The following is a 15,344-nucleotide window of genomic DNA, read 5'->3' on the forward strand; positions in this document are numbered from 1 at the left end:
TATGACATATTTTATTTTAATAAACGCACGAATCTGTCGAAGGGTTAGGTCATTGGGATCACAGCTGACGTCACCATCCTCGTCTTTCAAAACAATTAAGATGGCGGCGCACGCGAGATGGGCACTGTACCCATTGCTACGGACGGCGAGAAATACCCCTTTTATTCGGTTTGAACTTTGTGCCATCACATTATACTATTTTATGAGCATTTTATGAGCCTGGTCTGATAAATGTGTCAACTTAAACGTGTTAGTAAAGAGTATAGCTAACTAGTTAGCGAGCTGCAATGGAATAGCATTTGTGATTGAAGCGTCTTTTCGTTTTCATTTTGTGTCAGTAATGATCGCTAATGATAATAACGTTCGTGTCTTTTTAGAGTTTATTGCTATTAACGTTAAGCTTCAATTGCATTTTCGCCGATCAAATTGAAATCACATATGAAAGCTAACTGTTAGCAATGCAGAGCAAAACAAACAAGACCGTTTCATTGTGTTTCTTAGTATTAATGAGCATTGGTCATTTACTTGAAGGTTTCCAGAAAGGACTGGAATTCTTTACCACACCCACTTTCGCAGGACACCCCCTTCTGAAATCACACACGTCCAAAGTGAGAATTTGTTGAGTCTCTTGACTACTGGCGGACATTTTCCTCACTTTAAGATTAACTTTTTTTTCCTTCCCCCAGTACGACAGGTTTCCATCCAGACTCAAGACACCCCAAACCCGAGAAGCATGAAGTTCCTCCCAGATAAGCCGGTTTTAGGAAGCGGGACACTGGATTTTCCCTCTCAGAGCTCAACGCAGTGTTCATCTTTAGCCAGGTTTGGATGATGTATCGTTGTGCCATTTCCGAATTGATCGTGTTCGATTGAGCAAACAATAACACGACAACAACATCCATGTCGTTTCCAGAGAGCTCTTTGAAATCGAAGGAGTGAAAAGTGTCTTCTTTGGGCCAGACTTCATCACCGTCACTAAAGTAAAGATCAGTTAGATCAATGGAAAAACATTGATTGTATTAATCAATTATGGTGTGCACTAATGTATTGATAACATCAATAACCCTTCGCTGTTCTCAACAGGTAGACGAGGACTTGGAGTGGACAGACATCAAGCGCAATGCTCTGGAGACCATGGCCAAATTCTTTGAGAGTGGCGACCCTATCACAACAGGAGACGTGCATCCAGAAAGTAGTAAGTATAGAAGAAGTGATTAGCTGAGGAGCTTGCCATGGAGCTGATTTAAATGTGGACTTTGCTACCCGTAGGTGTCTCTGAAGATGATGATGATGAGGTGGTGTTGATGATTAAGGAGCTTCTTGACACCAGAATCAGGTAATGAGCTCATTTTTCCACATTTGGAAATGATGAAATTAATTCCAGGTTAGCCAAAATTGTGCTTTACTGTACAGCTTAAGCAAAATTGTACTAATTTTAACACTCATACAAGGCTAGCTTTTAACAGGACTAATGTTTCCGCATTTCTCTTCTCATCCACGCAGACCGACAGTGCAAGAGGACGGCGGTGACGTGATCTTCAAGGGCTTTGTGGACGGCGTTGTGCATCTGAAGCTGGTGGGTTCCTGCACGGGGTGCCCCAGCTCCACAGTGACCCTCAAGAACGGCATTCAGAACATGATGCAGTTCTACATTCCCGAAGTAAAGGCAGTAGAGCAGGTGACGATTGGTTCAATCTGTTTCTCGTTAGGTTATAACATGCTATTTGTTCATTATGTGCTGATCTTTTATTCCAATGCAGGTAGAAGATGAAGTGGACGAAGTCAACGCAAAGGTCTTCTCAGACCTGGAACGCAAATTACAAGAGTAAAGTTAATTGACAAATTAATTGATGAACTCTGCATACCAAAAAAAGTAGGAGAGAAACTAAGTTGCTGTGCCTGCTAGTTAAAATAATCGTTTTCACCTTCACAGAAATGTCAAGCTAAAGAAGCTAACGTGCTGTGAAAACACTTTTTTTTGCATATTGCAACCACACAAAATAGTAAATTTTGTGAACTTGTGTCTGTGACGGCTGCAAATGTTTGTTTGTATTTATTTTCTCTGTTTGAAATACTGTATTTTTGAAAGGTTTTTCACGTTAGTGTCATTCGGAAGGAAGATGATGTGATTGCTGCTTTATATATGAAACAGATCTATTTGGAAATTATTATTATTAAAGAAGTGGAAGTAGGAGTGTTCAAATAAAAAAAACATTTAACTGTATTGTAATATGTCGTATCCACTGCATCACAATAAAGTTCACAAATACTGGATACTGACTCAAATTATATTCATTGTAATACTTTTTTTACTGTAACCCAGGCTCTACTGCCCTCAGGTGGCCAAGATGGGCAGTGGCAGAAGGACTTCCCCCTGATCTAAAGTGTGCCGACAACTGTTTTTATTTCTATTTAATTGTGTAATTTCTCCATGTTTATTTTGAAATACAACATTATAGTGCTATTTATTAATTAAACAAAACAAAAATAAAACGCTTTTCGTTGCGCGCATGCGCAGTTCTCGTCTCCACTCCGACGGCCGGGTGCATTGGTTAGCGGTAAGTCAAGCTGCGAGAATACGCGTGAAAAAAACAAACATAACCTCACTATTTGCGCTTGTTACTACTCCCTCGATGTCAAAATTGCTTGTTTATTAGTAGGCCTTTTACCGCGAGCATGTTGCTTGTGCTGAACACTTGTGATAAATAGTCAGCTGCTAGTGTCAGCAAAACTGAAGTCGAGGCCTCCATAACAAATCCCGCACGAGGCTACTCTGGCCACGATGCTAACGCTAATGCTAATTTCTCCCCCGCGTGTTGTCTCAATAAAAGCGGTTGTGAACTTCAAATATATCTAGGACAAAACACACTTTAGTCATGGATGATTTAAATGCACGAATGCAGTTCTGTTTTAATGCCACCGTTTATTTGCTACAGTGCATGATAGTCGACTGACATTTAAAAGTGGCTAAGTGTAGCTCGGATAGCTTTGGGGATTTGCCGTGTCAGCAGTTGCGATTTAAATAAACACTCGTATTAATAGCAAGTGAAATATGGAGATTTGCTAACCTAGCAGCAAATTTTTGGGAAATTAATCCCCATTGCCCGCTAATAGTCTTTTAGCTGAAGGAACGAATGTTATAATATAGCGTTTCAAAGCCTGTGTTTAGTGATTTACGTTGAATTCTTTTTACGTTTCTGTCAAATTAAAGGTGGGTGATTGTGTCGCACGCGAGTTGGGAAGTTGCCCTTGAACCACGTGCTCACGTGGTTTGCGCTCGTTGTTTGCGTTCTGCCTGAAAGTGTGCAGCTCAGTTCTAGCAAGCAATTTGTGCTTTGACTAAAACTAACCTAGTTAACCTTTACTTTTCAAGCAGTCGCTGCTTTTCATTAATTGCATTTTTATTCTCTTACTTTTTAAGGTGTAAGTTACAAGCTGGCGAGTGGAGACAAGTTTTCAAACGAGTGAGTCATGGCCCAGTTCGGGGGACAGAAAAATCCGCCCTGGGCGACTCAGTTTGCCACCACAGCCGTGTCCCAGCCGGGCCACACGGCCCACGCGGCTCATGCTCAGTCTCTTGACATCAATTTGCACTGTGAGTAACTCAATATTTATTTATTTATAGGCACGACGCAGGCAAATGCAACAGTCTGAATTATTTTTTGCCATTTGTTTTACTGCTTTGGCTCCACCAGAAGAGCCCCATTAATTTTTTTTTATTTGTCTCGCAGCTCTCGGCGTGCAGCAGCCTTCCCTCCTGGGCGCCTCCCCTGCCGTCTACTCCCAGCAGTCGGCCTTGGCTGCCGCCGCCTCTCTGGGCAATCAATCTGCTGCCAACTATCAGTTGTCCCAGCAAACGGCTGCCTTGCAGCAGCAGGCCGCCGCGGCCGCTGCTGCCGCCGCACTGCAGCAGGTCGGTCTCACAGATAGCGGACATGTATCAAACTCGTGTCTTATCGGCTGTGTCTGTAGTCGCAGATCAATTCAGCCCTCCAGCAGTATCAGCAACAACAGCAGCAACAACAACAGCAGCAGCAACAGCAGCAGCCTCCCCCACAACAGCCCCCGCAGCAACAATTGTATAGTGTGCCTCATCAGGTTTGTGTCACACTGAAAGGACCATTTTATTAACAAGTACAATGGTGCTCCCAACTGCTTCAACTCGAGGACTGTGATACAAAGCCCTCCTCATCCACTATTGTTAGAACTCTAGCTACGGCATTAGCTATGCTAACTCCGATTTTTTGTGCTCTTGTCCCAGCTTCCACAGCCTCAACCGGCACTGCTATCACAGGTAACGTGCAATAATCGAAACGGTATAAAGGGAATCCGCCTTACTGACAGGAAATATCCGAATGCTTCTCCTTTAGCCGCCAGTGGCTTTGCCCACCAGCTTGAGTCTGTCCAACCCCCAGCAGACGGCCCAGATCACCGTGTCGTACCCGACGCCGCGTTCCAGCCATCAGCAGCAGCCGCAGAAGCAGCGCGTCTTCACCGGCGTCGTCAACAAGCTGCACGACACGTTCGGATTCGTGGACGAAGACGTTTTCTTTCAGCTGAGGTTCATGAGAGCTCATGAAGATATTGTCGCTATCTTGAAAGAGGATAATTTCCATCGTGGCTTGCCTTCTTCCAGCGCTGTAAAAGGCAAGACGCCGCAAGTGGGCGACCGGGTGCTGGTAGAGGCCGTGTACAACGCCAACCTGCCGTTCAAGTGGAACGCCCAGCGCATCCAGACTTTACCTCAGCTGGCAAACCAGTCGGTGAGAGTTGAAGACGCCTTTTGGGAGTTGAAGCCTGCAATGCTTTACACGTTGAGGCTTTTTCTTGCCGCCCATTTTGCTGTTTGTACTGCTGATTGACTGTTGTGTTGTCAATCCTTCCCCAGCAGCAGCAGCCTTTACCTCAAGCTTCTCCACAGCTGGGCAACCTTTACAATGAGCCGGGGATACAGCTGCGCTACTCTGACATGCACCCCCCAGCGGACGGCAGACAAAATGTAACCACGTCATTTCATGATGCAGCTTCTTCTAAACTGGAGAGTCTGCTTTCTTAGTTTTTATCAAATGAAAATTATCCCCCCCCTTCTCTAGAGCCATCCTCCGCCTCCCAATATGATGAAGGCTCCCCCCATCCTTCAGTCGCTACCTCCCCCAACCACGTTCAGTGTTCCGCCACCGGCCGCCGCTCCTTCCTTGCTTCAGGCTCAGCTGTCGGCCGCCTCGCTCGGCCCTCTCCTCCAAAACCCGCCTCAGCCGCTGCTGCCGCAGCCGCCTCCCAAAGGTAAATAAATCCAGCGGAATATAGATTAGAAATAATAAAAAGAAATTGCTGTCCAAGCCAGTATGACATTGTTCTCTAGATGTCTTTCCAGGGGGTCTCCTTCAGCCCCCAGTGAGACTCATGCAACAGCCGCAGCCCGTGAGACGAATTGAGCCGCCCCCTCGTTTCGCTCCTCGCAACGATCGCCCTCCTGAGCTCATCCTCCGTAGTAAAGAGGATCGCAGGTCATTGCCTAGCACCTGTTTTGCACATTTTTGAAAAGACTATTAAATGGTATCGCCTGTGTAAATGTCTCATCCTCTCATTTGTTTAGCAGAGACAGAGAGCGGGAGCGCAGGCGGTCGAGAGAGCGCTCGCCGGTACGCAAACGCTCCCGCGAGCGTTCCCCGAGACGAGAGCGCTCGCCGCGGCGTCCTCGCAGGGTGGTCCCTCGCTACACGGTTCAGTTCTCAAAGTTCAGTTTGGACACGTGAGTCGCACCGGATCACAGGAAAGAACGTAGCATTCGCGCCGAAGATGTAACGTGTGCCTCCTTTCTCGTATTCCAGTACCAGCTGTGATATGATGGAGCTCAGGCGGCGCTACCAGAGTCTGTATATTCCCAGCGACTTTTTTGGCGCGGCTTTCACCTGGGTGGACGGCTTCCCCCTGACGCGACCCTTTCAGTTCAGCAACGCGTGCAACTTCCACATATTACACAAGGAAGTGGATCCTTTTGTCAAGAATACAGCCGTGCTGGATCCTCCTGACGCCAACCACACGTACAGCTCGAAGGTAGGATTCATCACCTTCTAGAAGTGATAAACTCATGCTGGAAATTATATATATATTTTTTCCCCCTCACTAGGTGATGCTGCTAGCTAACCCGAGTTTAGAGGAGTTATATCACAAGTCATGTGCCCTAGCAGAAGATTCCCAGGAGGTCAGAGACTCATTCCAGCATCCCGCAAGACTCATCAAGGTACCCGTTGAATTGTTTTGGAGTAGGACTCAAATGATAAAGTGAATAAAAATTAAAAAAAAAAATCCATAATATTAATTGCAGACATGCGTACCCCAAGATTTTTGGGGAAAATTGTCTAAATCTATGCCCTGACGCTGTCTACTGTTTCCCACCTTCAGTTTTTAGTGGGAATGAGAGGCAAAGACGAGGCCATGGCCATCGGTGGCCACTGGTCTCCCTCTTTGGACGGAGCCGAGCCAGAGAAGGATCCCTCGGTCCTCATAAAGACAGCTATACGCTGTTGCAAGGCACTCACAGGCATAGATCTTAGTCTGTGCACTCAGTGGTAAGAGCCCTCCTTCCATTTCGTCATTTTGTCTCGAATTGCGCAACTCACAAACGCTCCATCGAATACGCTTCGTGGTGTTAACGAGTCGCCGCGATTTGTTCCGAGGATTGTTTTTGCCCTTGGTGTGTTGTCATCTTGGCTCTCTCTTTCTGTCACACTCTCTGAATTGACACACACATTTCACCATGCTGACGGGACTGTGGCTGGAAGCAGAAGCTTGGACCAGATGACACCGCCGTCGTCGTTTTGTTTCATTCTTGTCTTCTTCTTTTCTCTCTGTTTAAATATGACCCATTTATTGAACTGGCTTTCATATTCTTTTCTTGTTTGCACATTCAAATGTGGTGGGGGAGGGCTGGAGGGGGAGGGGGGGACTATATAGCGGTCGTGTCATGTTTGTCAACCTTCTCAAACCGGTTCCCGTCACCGTGACGACCGTCGGAAAGCAGCAGACCCGGCCGGCCCCCCTTCTGTGTGTTTTGTGTGAGGGAGGGGCGGGTGTAAGGGAGGTGAAGACAGGCAGGGGTAGCTAAAAAAAAAAAAAAAAAGGTTTGCCCTAGCCAGGCTTGCCTGTTGTGCTTTGCCCTGACCACAATGTTTCTTTCCAATGCACCCTCTTCCTTTGCGACAGGTATCGTTTTGCAGAGATTCGCTATCACCGGCCGGAGGAGACCCACAAGGGGCGGACGGTCCCCGCTCATGTGGAGACAGTGGTTTTGTTTCTTCCGGATGTTTGGCATTGTCTTCCTACCCGCTCAGAGTGGGAGGCGCTGTCGCGGCGACTCCGGGAGCAGCTGGCTGAGAAGCTGTCGGCCGAGCGAAAGGAGGCGGATGGAGAACAGGCACTGAACCGCTAATCCCTTCTCTTCTCATTTCCGCTTCTCACAGGAAGGCACAGGAATTACAAAAAAAAAAATAAGAATAATAAGACACACCCCATGTACACGCAAAACACATGTTTACGGAGTTTATCACTCCAGCCAACCTCACCTAGGCGTCCTCTGTTTCCCCCCCTCGCCACCTCCCCCCCCCCTCTCGTCTTCTCCTCCATGCCGCCATCAGCACTCCTCACCCCCTCCCCTCCCCACATCCAGCAGACACACACAGTGGAAGCAGTGAGACTAGCTTGTGTTTGTGTACGCTCGCTCCCCTCTGCAACTGGTAAAACAGCTTCCAGTTTGTCTTTCGTGCTGCTAATCTGGGTCCAATCCTTTTCATTTGTTTCTGATCTTTGTTGATAATTTAAAAAAAAAAAAAAAATCAGAGATGATTTCAACCAATTCCATTTTTTTTTGTAATGCTGGCATGCGGAAGTAGATTACTGCTGGAATCTGTGGAGTCAGTTGCATGCCGAAAACGTGTTTGTTGTAGAAATGTCTTATTTTCATATGATTTCCTCACGCCAATTTTGATTGGGAAACGACTCGACTGTTCCTTGTCTGTTCCTCTTGGTGGCTTTGATATTTTTCATTTGGACTACTTGTCGAGTTTGGCATCTCGTTTAAACCTTACCCCATAATTGGCGGTAGTTGTCAGGGCCACCCTCACTCCGTTCGGAGACCAGATCTCCCGATGGTACACCTCATTGATTTTTTTAATTTTATTTTTTTTTTATACCTTTTTTTGTTCCACAGATTGATTGATTGGCAGCTGGTTGTTAAAGAGCTAGAGAGCTTCCTTGTGTACTCCTCAGTAGCACTGGATTTAAAGCACAGTCGAGCTCACTAGAACCAGACAAGAATTTTTATTTTATTTTTGGGAGGGGCGGGGCATTTGTGATCTTGCACGGATCGACTTACAAGGTTCAGGAGCGATGCGCTGACTTTGTCCTGTTTCTGATTTTTTTTCCCTCACTCTCTGTCTTTCTCTGACTCTGTAACTTTCTCTCAAGGAGGAGGAGGACAAGGAGAGTAACGAATCCAAGGACGTCTGCATCCCTACTCACTGGACCAAACTTGATCCGAAATCAATGAAGGTAACATTTGGTATCTTTCATTTTAAATACTGGCCAATTAAGTTTATTTTTGTATCTCTTGGGGTTTTAAAATCCCCATGAGGTTTTTCAGAACACAAAAATGCATTGAATAAATACTCACGGTGGAACAGTTTTTCATTGCAAGCTACACTCTGTGTCAGACCTCCATCTTGGACCATGGTCTGACTCAATTTGAGCTTTGCTATATTCAAACCCAGTTCCACCTTATTCAGCAATCTTGTTTTGGGACTGCTGTGAACGGCGGATTGGTACATTACTTCTCGTTATTTTTGTTTTACAACGTCTGCAACGCATGACTTCAACTTCCCCGACGTTGCCCCGCAGGTGAACGACCTGCGCAAGGAGCTTGACTGTCGCGCTCTGAGCTCCAAGGGCTTAAAGTCGCAGCTGATCGCCCGACTCACCAAGCAGCTGAAAGTGGAGGAGCAGCTGGAAGAGTCCAAGGAACCCGAGAAGCCGGAAATCAAACCACCCGAGGAAGAAGAACCGTGTCGGACCGAGGAGGACAAAGAGGTGCGCGAGGCGTTCCGTCGCTAACCGTACTATTAAGATGATGTAACACTGTCTCATCTGCCAGGAGGAGGAGAGGAAGAGGCTAGAGGAGCTGGAGCGCCAGCGCCGGGAACGGCGCTACATCCTCCCCGATGAGCCCACCATCCTCGTTCACCCCAACTGGGCCGCCAAGAACGGCAAGTTTGACTGCAGTGTGATGTCCCTCAGTGTGCTGTTGGACTACAGGCTGGAGGACAACAAGGAGACTTCATTTGAGGTGAGGATTGGAAGGCAATCTCCGCAAGCCGTTTGATATAAAAGTATCGGTTCGGTGCCATGTTGAAATGAAGGGAGGGGCGTCATTGAGTCGGCGGCAATCTCATCCTCCAGGTTTCCCTCTTCGCCGAGCTCTTCAACGAGATGCTGCAGAGAGATTTCGGCTACCGCATATACAAAGCGCTCGCTGCTATCCCGGCCAAGGATGAAAAGAAGGAGAAGAAGGTCAAAAAAGAAGCTGAGAAGAAAGAGCCCGAAAAACGGGAAATGAAGAAGGAGAAAGACGACGACGGCGACGAGCCAGCGGCGAAGAAATCGAGAGAGGACGACGAGGCCGAGAGGAGGAAGGTGAGTCACGCGCGTCGCCGCCACTTTTACCAGGGCGTTTTATTTTATTTTCACGACACGATTTTGATTTGCGTCCACGAGCAGGGCGACGACAAGGTTGTGAAGAAGGAGGAGTCGCGTGATGAGGACGAGAACGAAGACGACGGCAGTCCGGCCAACGCGGACGAGTACGACCCAATGGAGGCCGAAGACGCAGATGATGATGAGGACGATGACGGTAATGCCCTTTTTTTTTGTTCACGTCATTATTTGAATATCTTGTTGATTAAAATCGTGGCCAATGATGAGAAATCATGCACCACTCTGAAGCTGTGATGGATACCCTTTTCCACAATCTCTGAGGCTTTTTCCGTTCAAGTCTTTAAAATCGGGACGTCACATTTGCTGTGTTCACTATAACGTCGTTCAATTTCCGCCTCTCAGACAAGGACGACGACGACGAGAGGGAGCGAAGAGATCGCAAGGATGATCGTAAATCGCCCAAAGACAAAAATTCAAAGGACAAGGTAGGCTGTTTCATTTGCGCAATTTTTAACTTTTGAAAGAAACTTTTTTTTTTTCTCCCAGCAGGACAAGAAGATGGTCACGTACAACAAGGACCTCCTGATGGCATTTGTTTACTTTGACCAAAGTCACTGGGGCTACCTACTGGAGAAAGACTTGGAGGAAATCTTGTACACGCTTGGGCTGCACCTTTCACGTGCTCAGGTGTGCCAAAAAAAAACCTTCAAACATTCAAGCGTGTTATTCTGACGGCTCTTTTGTTTCTTTCAGATCAAGAAACTGCTGAACAAGCCGGTAGTGAGAGAGTCGTGTTATTACCGCAAACTCACAGACAAACCGAACGACGAGCCTGATTCCTCCCCGACTGAAGCACAAACGGAACTTCTCTTAGGTGAGCTAACCAAGCCATGACGCTTCCAGGATATAGATAGAATGAAACATGAAACGTCTCTTCTTCACATCAGGCAACAGAGAGCTGCTTCCTGCTCCCAAATCGTCCACTCCGTCCGAAACCAGCGAGTCGGGTAATCTGATCGTTTACAACGGCGCCATGGTAGACATTGGCAGCCTGATGCAGAAGCTGGAGAAGAGCGAGAAGGCGCGAGAGGAGATTGAAAACAAGCTCATGGTGCAAGACGCCAAGATGGGTAAATATTGATTGAGCCGACTTTTTGTTTTTCCTCTACTCGGGATGTTAGCATGCTAACTGCTCATTGTATGCAATCCATTAAATGTCAATTTTCCACTTTATGTCCAGAGGAAGACACCAAGGTGAAAACACAACTGGAACAAGAGAACAGGTCCTTGTCAAAGGAGCTGGATGAGACGAAAAGCACCCTCAGGCAAACGGAGAAGACGCTGAAGGACGCCGAGGAGCTGAAGAGCATCTACCAGGAGCAGTTCACAAAGACCTGCAAGACTCTGACAGACACGGTCAAAGGGCTGACGGCGGTCATGAGAAAAGTAAGTTGCCTGTTTTGATGATGCCGAGTTTGTGACGGTGAATTTTGAGCAAATTGAATGTGAGGGTAAATTGTCCAATGAAATTTAAAGGTTTGAAAAACTGCATGTTAGATATTTGTTGAACGGATACTATAAATGTATTTGTACTCCGCCCCCTCCAGGATCAAGATGGAAATGATGAGCGCAATGTGCCTCTTCAAATAAATGGCGCTGAAGAAAAAAGCACCTCGTAAATGAGCTGTGGGGAACCTGCAACCTGTGGGATGTAGACGAGCGGCCCGCCATGCAAAACTCAAAACGAATAAAACCTCAGAGGAACTGATAGGAAAAGCCCCAAAAACCTTCAATCCACAAATCTGTTTGATTGTTGACATAAAAACTTTTTTTTTTTTTTTTCCTGCATTTTGCATGGCCCAAAGTGGGGAACATGTTCTGCTCTCATAATAACTGACCTAAAACACTCATTGGTTTGTAAATATTCACAAAAGCTATTTTAATTGTTTGGACCTTGTCACAAGGTCGTGAGTTTATTTGAGAATTACTTCCTTTATTGACCTGTACATATTTTTATTTCTACCTTGTGTTGTCATAAGCTCACATTCTAACTTTTTTTTTTTTTTGCCATCTGTTGTGCCAGTTTGTGTGATAGTTGTGCTATTGAAAGATTTAGGTTTTTTTTTCTTTTTTGTAATAGGCATTGCCGACGCTATTTATGTGCAAGAGAATTCCTAACGGACTATATTTAAATGACAATAGCTTTGAATTTCACAAGGGTCGTGCTGTCTTGCCATGTAAATAAGACTCAATCCACTTGGAATTCGTGTTGAATAAACACCCATGTTTGTTTTTCCTTTGTATTTTTGATTTCTGGTTTGTCCCGCAATGCCACTTCTCACCAGCAGAGGGAAGCAAAGCTCAAGTTATGCATCTGACGCATCTTAATATTTGGAAATCTGTTGACAGGTTGGATTCAACACGGTCCATCAAGTGGTTAAAAATATGACCCGTGACTTTAAGGCCGCGGGCTCGAGTCCCTGCATGATGTGCCCTTCAAACTCTCCCAGATACTAGAAAGAATTCCACTGCTGCAGCGAGCCACCAATTGTGAGTGCCTGCCTCCTTATTGTTCACTTTATGATTAAGAGGTTATTACTTTTTTTTTTAAATCCCCCTTAAGGAACGTTGTCAAAGTTTTATGCATTTGGATTTATAATGGAACCGTCAATAGTATTGTCCCATTGAGAATTTTAAGGGAATTGTTCCGGAGTCTGACTGTCATTGTATTAAAATATTTTCTTACTTTTGAAAAATTTTTAAAATACTTGTAGCTGCAGTTCATAATGCAATAATTAAAAAAAAACTCATTAGGGTGCCTTGTGAGCCTATCACAGGGCCAAAAGTCAATTCAATTCACACGAGTGAAAAATTTACGGTCTTCACAGAAGCTAACATATGTTTGTGGAATGTGGGAGGAAGCCATCATACCAGCGGAAAATACATAAAAAAAAAACAGGGAGAGTGTGCAAACTCAATATAGAAGGCTGGAGTAGATCTTTGAACCCAGAACCAAAAAACTGAGGCAGATGTTTGAATTTAAGTCCCTCACAATACTGTAGACTGGTTTAAATGTAGTTGCCTGCAGACTCCTTGTTTTTTTTCCCCTCCCACCGCCACCACCATACAAAAAAAAAAAAAAATGCACAGGAAGCATCTTTGTGCAGTGCCTGCAGCTTGTCTGCGTGGTTTCCTTGAGAACAATGCGGATCTGGCACCTGGCATTTGCTTATGTGACTTGTTTTTGTTCCGCTGCTCAGCGCCGAATAGTTGACAAACAAACCTCATTTGTCCCTCCAAAACTTTTTCACTTGCGACGTGTGAAATTAAAAGCTGGTGCAGAGAGCAGGCCAGGTAAGCCCGCTCCCCAGGCTGCAACAGAAGCCCTTTGTGCCCCCCCAATGCGGGGTCACACTCTCCAGAAGAGGTTAGTTTTAAAAAACAAAAGCAGAACTGATCTGTGTGCTCCATTGAAATGAAGTTTATATTTCGGTTGGGCTGGGATTCAACTTCGAACCCGAGTGTCTTCTTTCTCCCCCTTATCTCCATTCTCATCTCACAGCGCTTTACCTAATCACCCTCTACCCATTATCAGCGCCCTCCCTCCGCTCTGTGTGCATGTCAAAAGTTCAGAGTCATACTTACCATGACAAAAACTGCTCCCCGTCCTTCACACACAGCCCACTGGGTCGCCTTTTCAACTCCGTGTCAGGAGTCAGCGTTTAGTAGGCCACGCGATTGTCTCGGGGCATCCCGCCCACTATTTGGACAACGTAGGAAACTAATCCCGGCTCACGTGAAGTTTATTTATGTGCAACCACGGAATTAAGCGGTTTAGCTAGTCGCTGTTAACCAAAAAATGACATCAGTTCCTCAAAGGCGTTCCACAGGGTTCTATACTGGACCCCACACTTTTCCTGTACTCCTTATTAGATTGTTCTAAAATGATTTAATAGTGCAACCCTAACTGATTTGCCTTCTCTAAATGTAAAAATAAAACTCCCAAGGGCAAATATTGGTAAACACTTCCCGCATCGGCAATTTGAGGACTGTTTTCCCCGCCGAGCGGAGAAATGATAGTCAACAAAAATCTCAACCGCGCAGTGATGAATTGTAATAACACAACAACAAAAAGGATCCCTTACACATCCATAAATCTTGTTCTCACTCGGGAGAGGTTTGCCAGAAATGCCCCGCGGTCGCCACAATCAAACAAACAAGTCAACCACCCTCTTCGGGCCTGTTTGGTATTTTAGGTAATTGATACATAAGAGGCTCATTTTGCGAGTCCCTCACGGCTGAGTGCGCCGAGAGAGAAGGCCCCCTGTTCGTTGCGAGGACCTCACCGCAAGAAGCTTACTTCCTGTAGAGTGGCACTGCAAAGTGGTGTTGTCGAGGAAGCCCCCCCCCCACTCCCACCTTCCCTTCACCTCTCAGGGAATACTGGCTTTCACTGTGAGAAAGTTGCACTCTTGTTTTCGACAGGGGCGTTCCCCGGCCCAAAGGCGGCGACGCCTCACCTCGCTGGCCTTCACGATAACCCGTGGTGTCATCGATGAATGATGAGACGCTTCCTTTGCTTGATGAATTAACGCAACGGCACACCGAACAGTGTCACGTTTCAGGTGGGACGAAAAAATAGGATTTAAGACAGTTTGAGAGTTTTTGGGTTGTTTTCTCCCCACAGTGCTTTTTAAAAAATCAGGTGACTGAAAGGAAGCGGGTTCCCCTCACTCATCTTGTCCACGTACGTTTTTTTGTTTTTTTATTCCTCAACTCCAGCCCATCGCACGCCTCACTAATGAAGCGCATATGCTGCCTCTTTTTTCTGTCACATGACCACCAAGGTCCTCAAAGCCAGATTCTGTTTCCGTTTAGCTCGAGGCTGCCTGGATCCATAATTTGGTGCTAGGTGACACATTGCAGGCTGCAAAGACGACCATCAGTAGCTGATTGAAACTGATTTGAGCTGGCTTGGCTTTTGGGGAGGAAAAAATAGAAGGAAAATGATGATATTCCTGATTTATACTTATATATACAAAATCTTCAATGTGTAGATTGTCACAAATGCATTTAGCTAATTAGCTATTAAAAACTGGTTTGACCAACTAAACTGAGGAAAAAAATTGAGGGCCGGCATGAGTTCTGGGATTGTGAAGATAAATTTGAAATCTGATTGGGTAAAAAATTAACAATTTCTAAATAAGCCAATATGGGCTTATTCCCCTGTACGTTGAATCTGCAACCCAGCTGGCTGCACTCACGCTGCGTCATAAACTAGCTGATCAATGCATTTATTCGTAACTTTATGTCTCCAATAAAGTCAGCCTAAGCTTTTTCTTTTTGCCCTCCCTTGCGTCGCGCCATAAAGTCACAAGAAAGTGGTCACATGGGAGCGCTTAAGCTATTCGCCCATTACGCTCGGCGGCCTGCGTTTGAGTTGCCGCACCTGTAAACACTAAAAGTGATGCGTTAGTTGGCTAGCAAGATTAGCCGAAAGCTACATGACAAATGATTCCTAGGAATTGAATTATTTGGAAATTTAGTCTTATCCATGATATTCTATTTTATGAAATACATAGCTAACAGTTAACGTCGTCGTTAGCCACCAGTGAGAATCGATGAAAATACAATTG

The 15,344-nt window shown here is 45.7% G+C and overlaps 2 protein-coding genes across 7 annotated transcripts; both read left to right on the forward strand.

Moving 5' to 3' along the window:
- Positions 1 to 33: 33 nt before the first annotated feature.
- On the forward strand, positions 34 to 2,274 carry LOC148392973 (NFU1 iron-sulfur cluster scaffold homolog, mitochondrial). Its single transcript, XM_088384590.1, has 8 exons — positions 34 to 168; positions 532 to 608; positions 687 to 822; positions 914 to 980; positions 1,084 to 1,195; positions 1,270 to 1,336; positions 1,504 to 1,678; positions 1,761 to 2,274. Exons 1-8 carry the CDS (start codon positions 101 to 103, stop codon positions 1,827 to 1,829), a joined length of 771 nt encoding a protein of 256 aa, XP_088240716.1. The 5' UTR covers positions 34 to 100; the 3' UTR covers positions 1,830 to 2,274.
- A 195-nt stretch (positions 2,275 to 2,469) lies between these two features.
- Positions 2,470 to 12,004, forward strand: ccar1 (cell division cycle and apoptosis regulator 1). 6 transcript variants are annotated; one of them, XM_088384584.1, is made up of 26 exons: positions 2,470 to 2,558; positions 3,422 to 3,595; positions 3,732 to 3,913; positions 3,973 to 4,098; positions 4,262 to 4,294; positions 4,371 to 4,561; positions 4,637 to 4,763; positions 4,889 to 4,999; positions 5,094 to 5,283; positions 5,363 to 5,507; positions 5,597 to 5,752; positions 5,832 to 6,057; positions 6,131 to 6,244; positions 6,406 to 6,572; positions 7,207 to 7,417; positions 8,467 to 8,550; positions 8,896 to 9,084; positions 9,149 to 9,340; positions 9,454 to 9,687; positions 9,772 to 9,904; positions 10,111 to 10,193; positions 10,255 to 10,395; positions 10,462 to 10,582; positions 10,656 to 10,838; positions 10,949 to 11,154; positions 11,316 to 12,004. In XM_088384584.1, the coding sequence occupies exons 2-26, from the start codon at positions 3,472 to 3,474 to the stop codon at positions 11,385 to 11,387; spliced, it is 3,741 nt and encodes a 1,246-aa protein (XP_088240710.1). In that variant the 5' UTR covers positions 2,470 to 2,558; positions 3,422 to 3,471; the 3' UTR covers positions 11,388 to 12,004. The 6 variants fall into 6 exon arrangements, with proteins under 6 accessions (XP_088240710.1, XP_088240711.1, XP_088240712.1 ...); XM_088384585.1 differs by having other exon boundaries at positions 10,258 to 10,395; XM_088384586.1 differs by having other exon boundaries at positions 5,600 to 5,752.
- Positions 12,005 to 15,344: the final 3,340 nt, after the last annotated feature.

This window comes from Syngnathus floridae, chromosome 9 (genome assembly GCF_059516105.1).
Source record: "Syngnathus floridae isolate MCC-2025c chromosome 9, RoL_Sflo_1.0, whole genome shotgun sequence".
Lineage (NCBI taxonomy): Eukaryota > Metazoa > Chordata > Actinopteri > Syngnathiformes > Syngnathidae > Syngnathus > Syngnathus floridae.

Coding starts and splice junctions, on each gene's coding strand:
- LOC148392973 (XM_088384590.1), top strand. CDS start 101: ATGGCGGCGCACGCGAGATGGGCACTGTACCCATTGCTACGGACGGCG. Junction 609..686: donor TGAAATCACACACGTCCAAA/GTGAGAATTTGT, acceptor TCCTTCCCCCAG/TACGACAGGTTTCCATCCAG. Junction 1,337..1,503: donor CTTCTTGACACCAGAATCAG/GTAATGAGCTCA, acceptor TCATCCACGCAG/ACCGACAGTGCAAGAGGACG.
- ccar1 (XM_088384584.1), top strand. CDS start 3,472: ATGGCCCAGTTCGGGGGACAGAAAAATCCGCCCTGGGCGACTCAGTTT. Junction 6,058..6,130: donor ACCACACGTACAGCTCGAAG/GTAGGATTCATC, acceptor CCCCCTCACTAG/GTGATGCTGCTAGCTAACCC. Junction 9,688..9,771: donor ACGAGGCCGAGAGGAGGAAG/GTGAGTCACGCG, acceptor GTCCACGAGCAG/GGCGACGACAAGGTTGTGAA.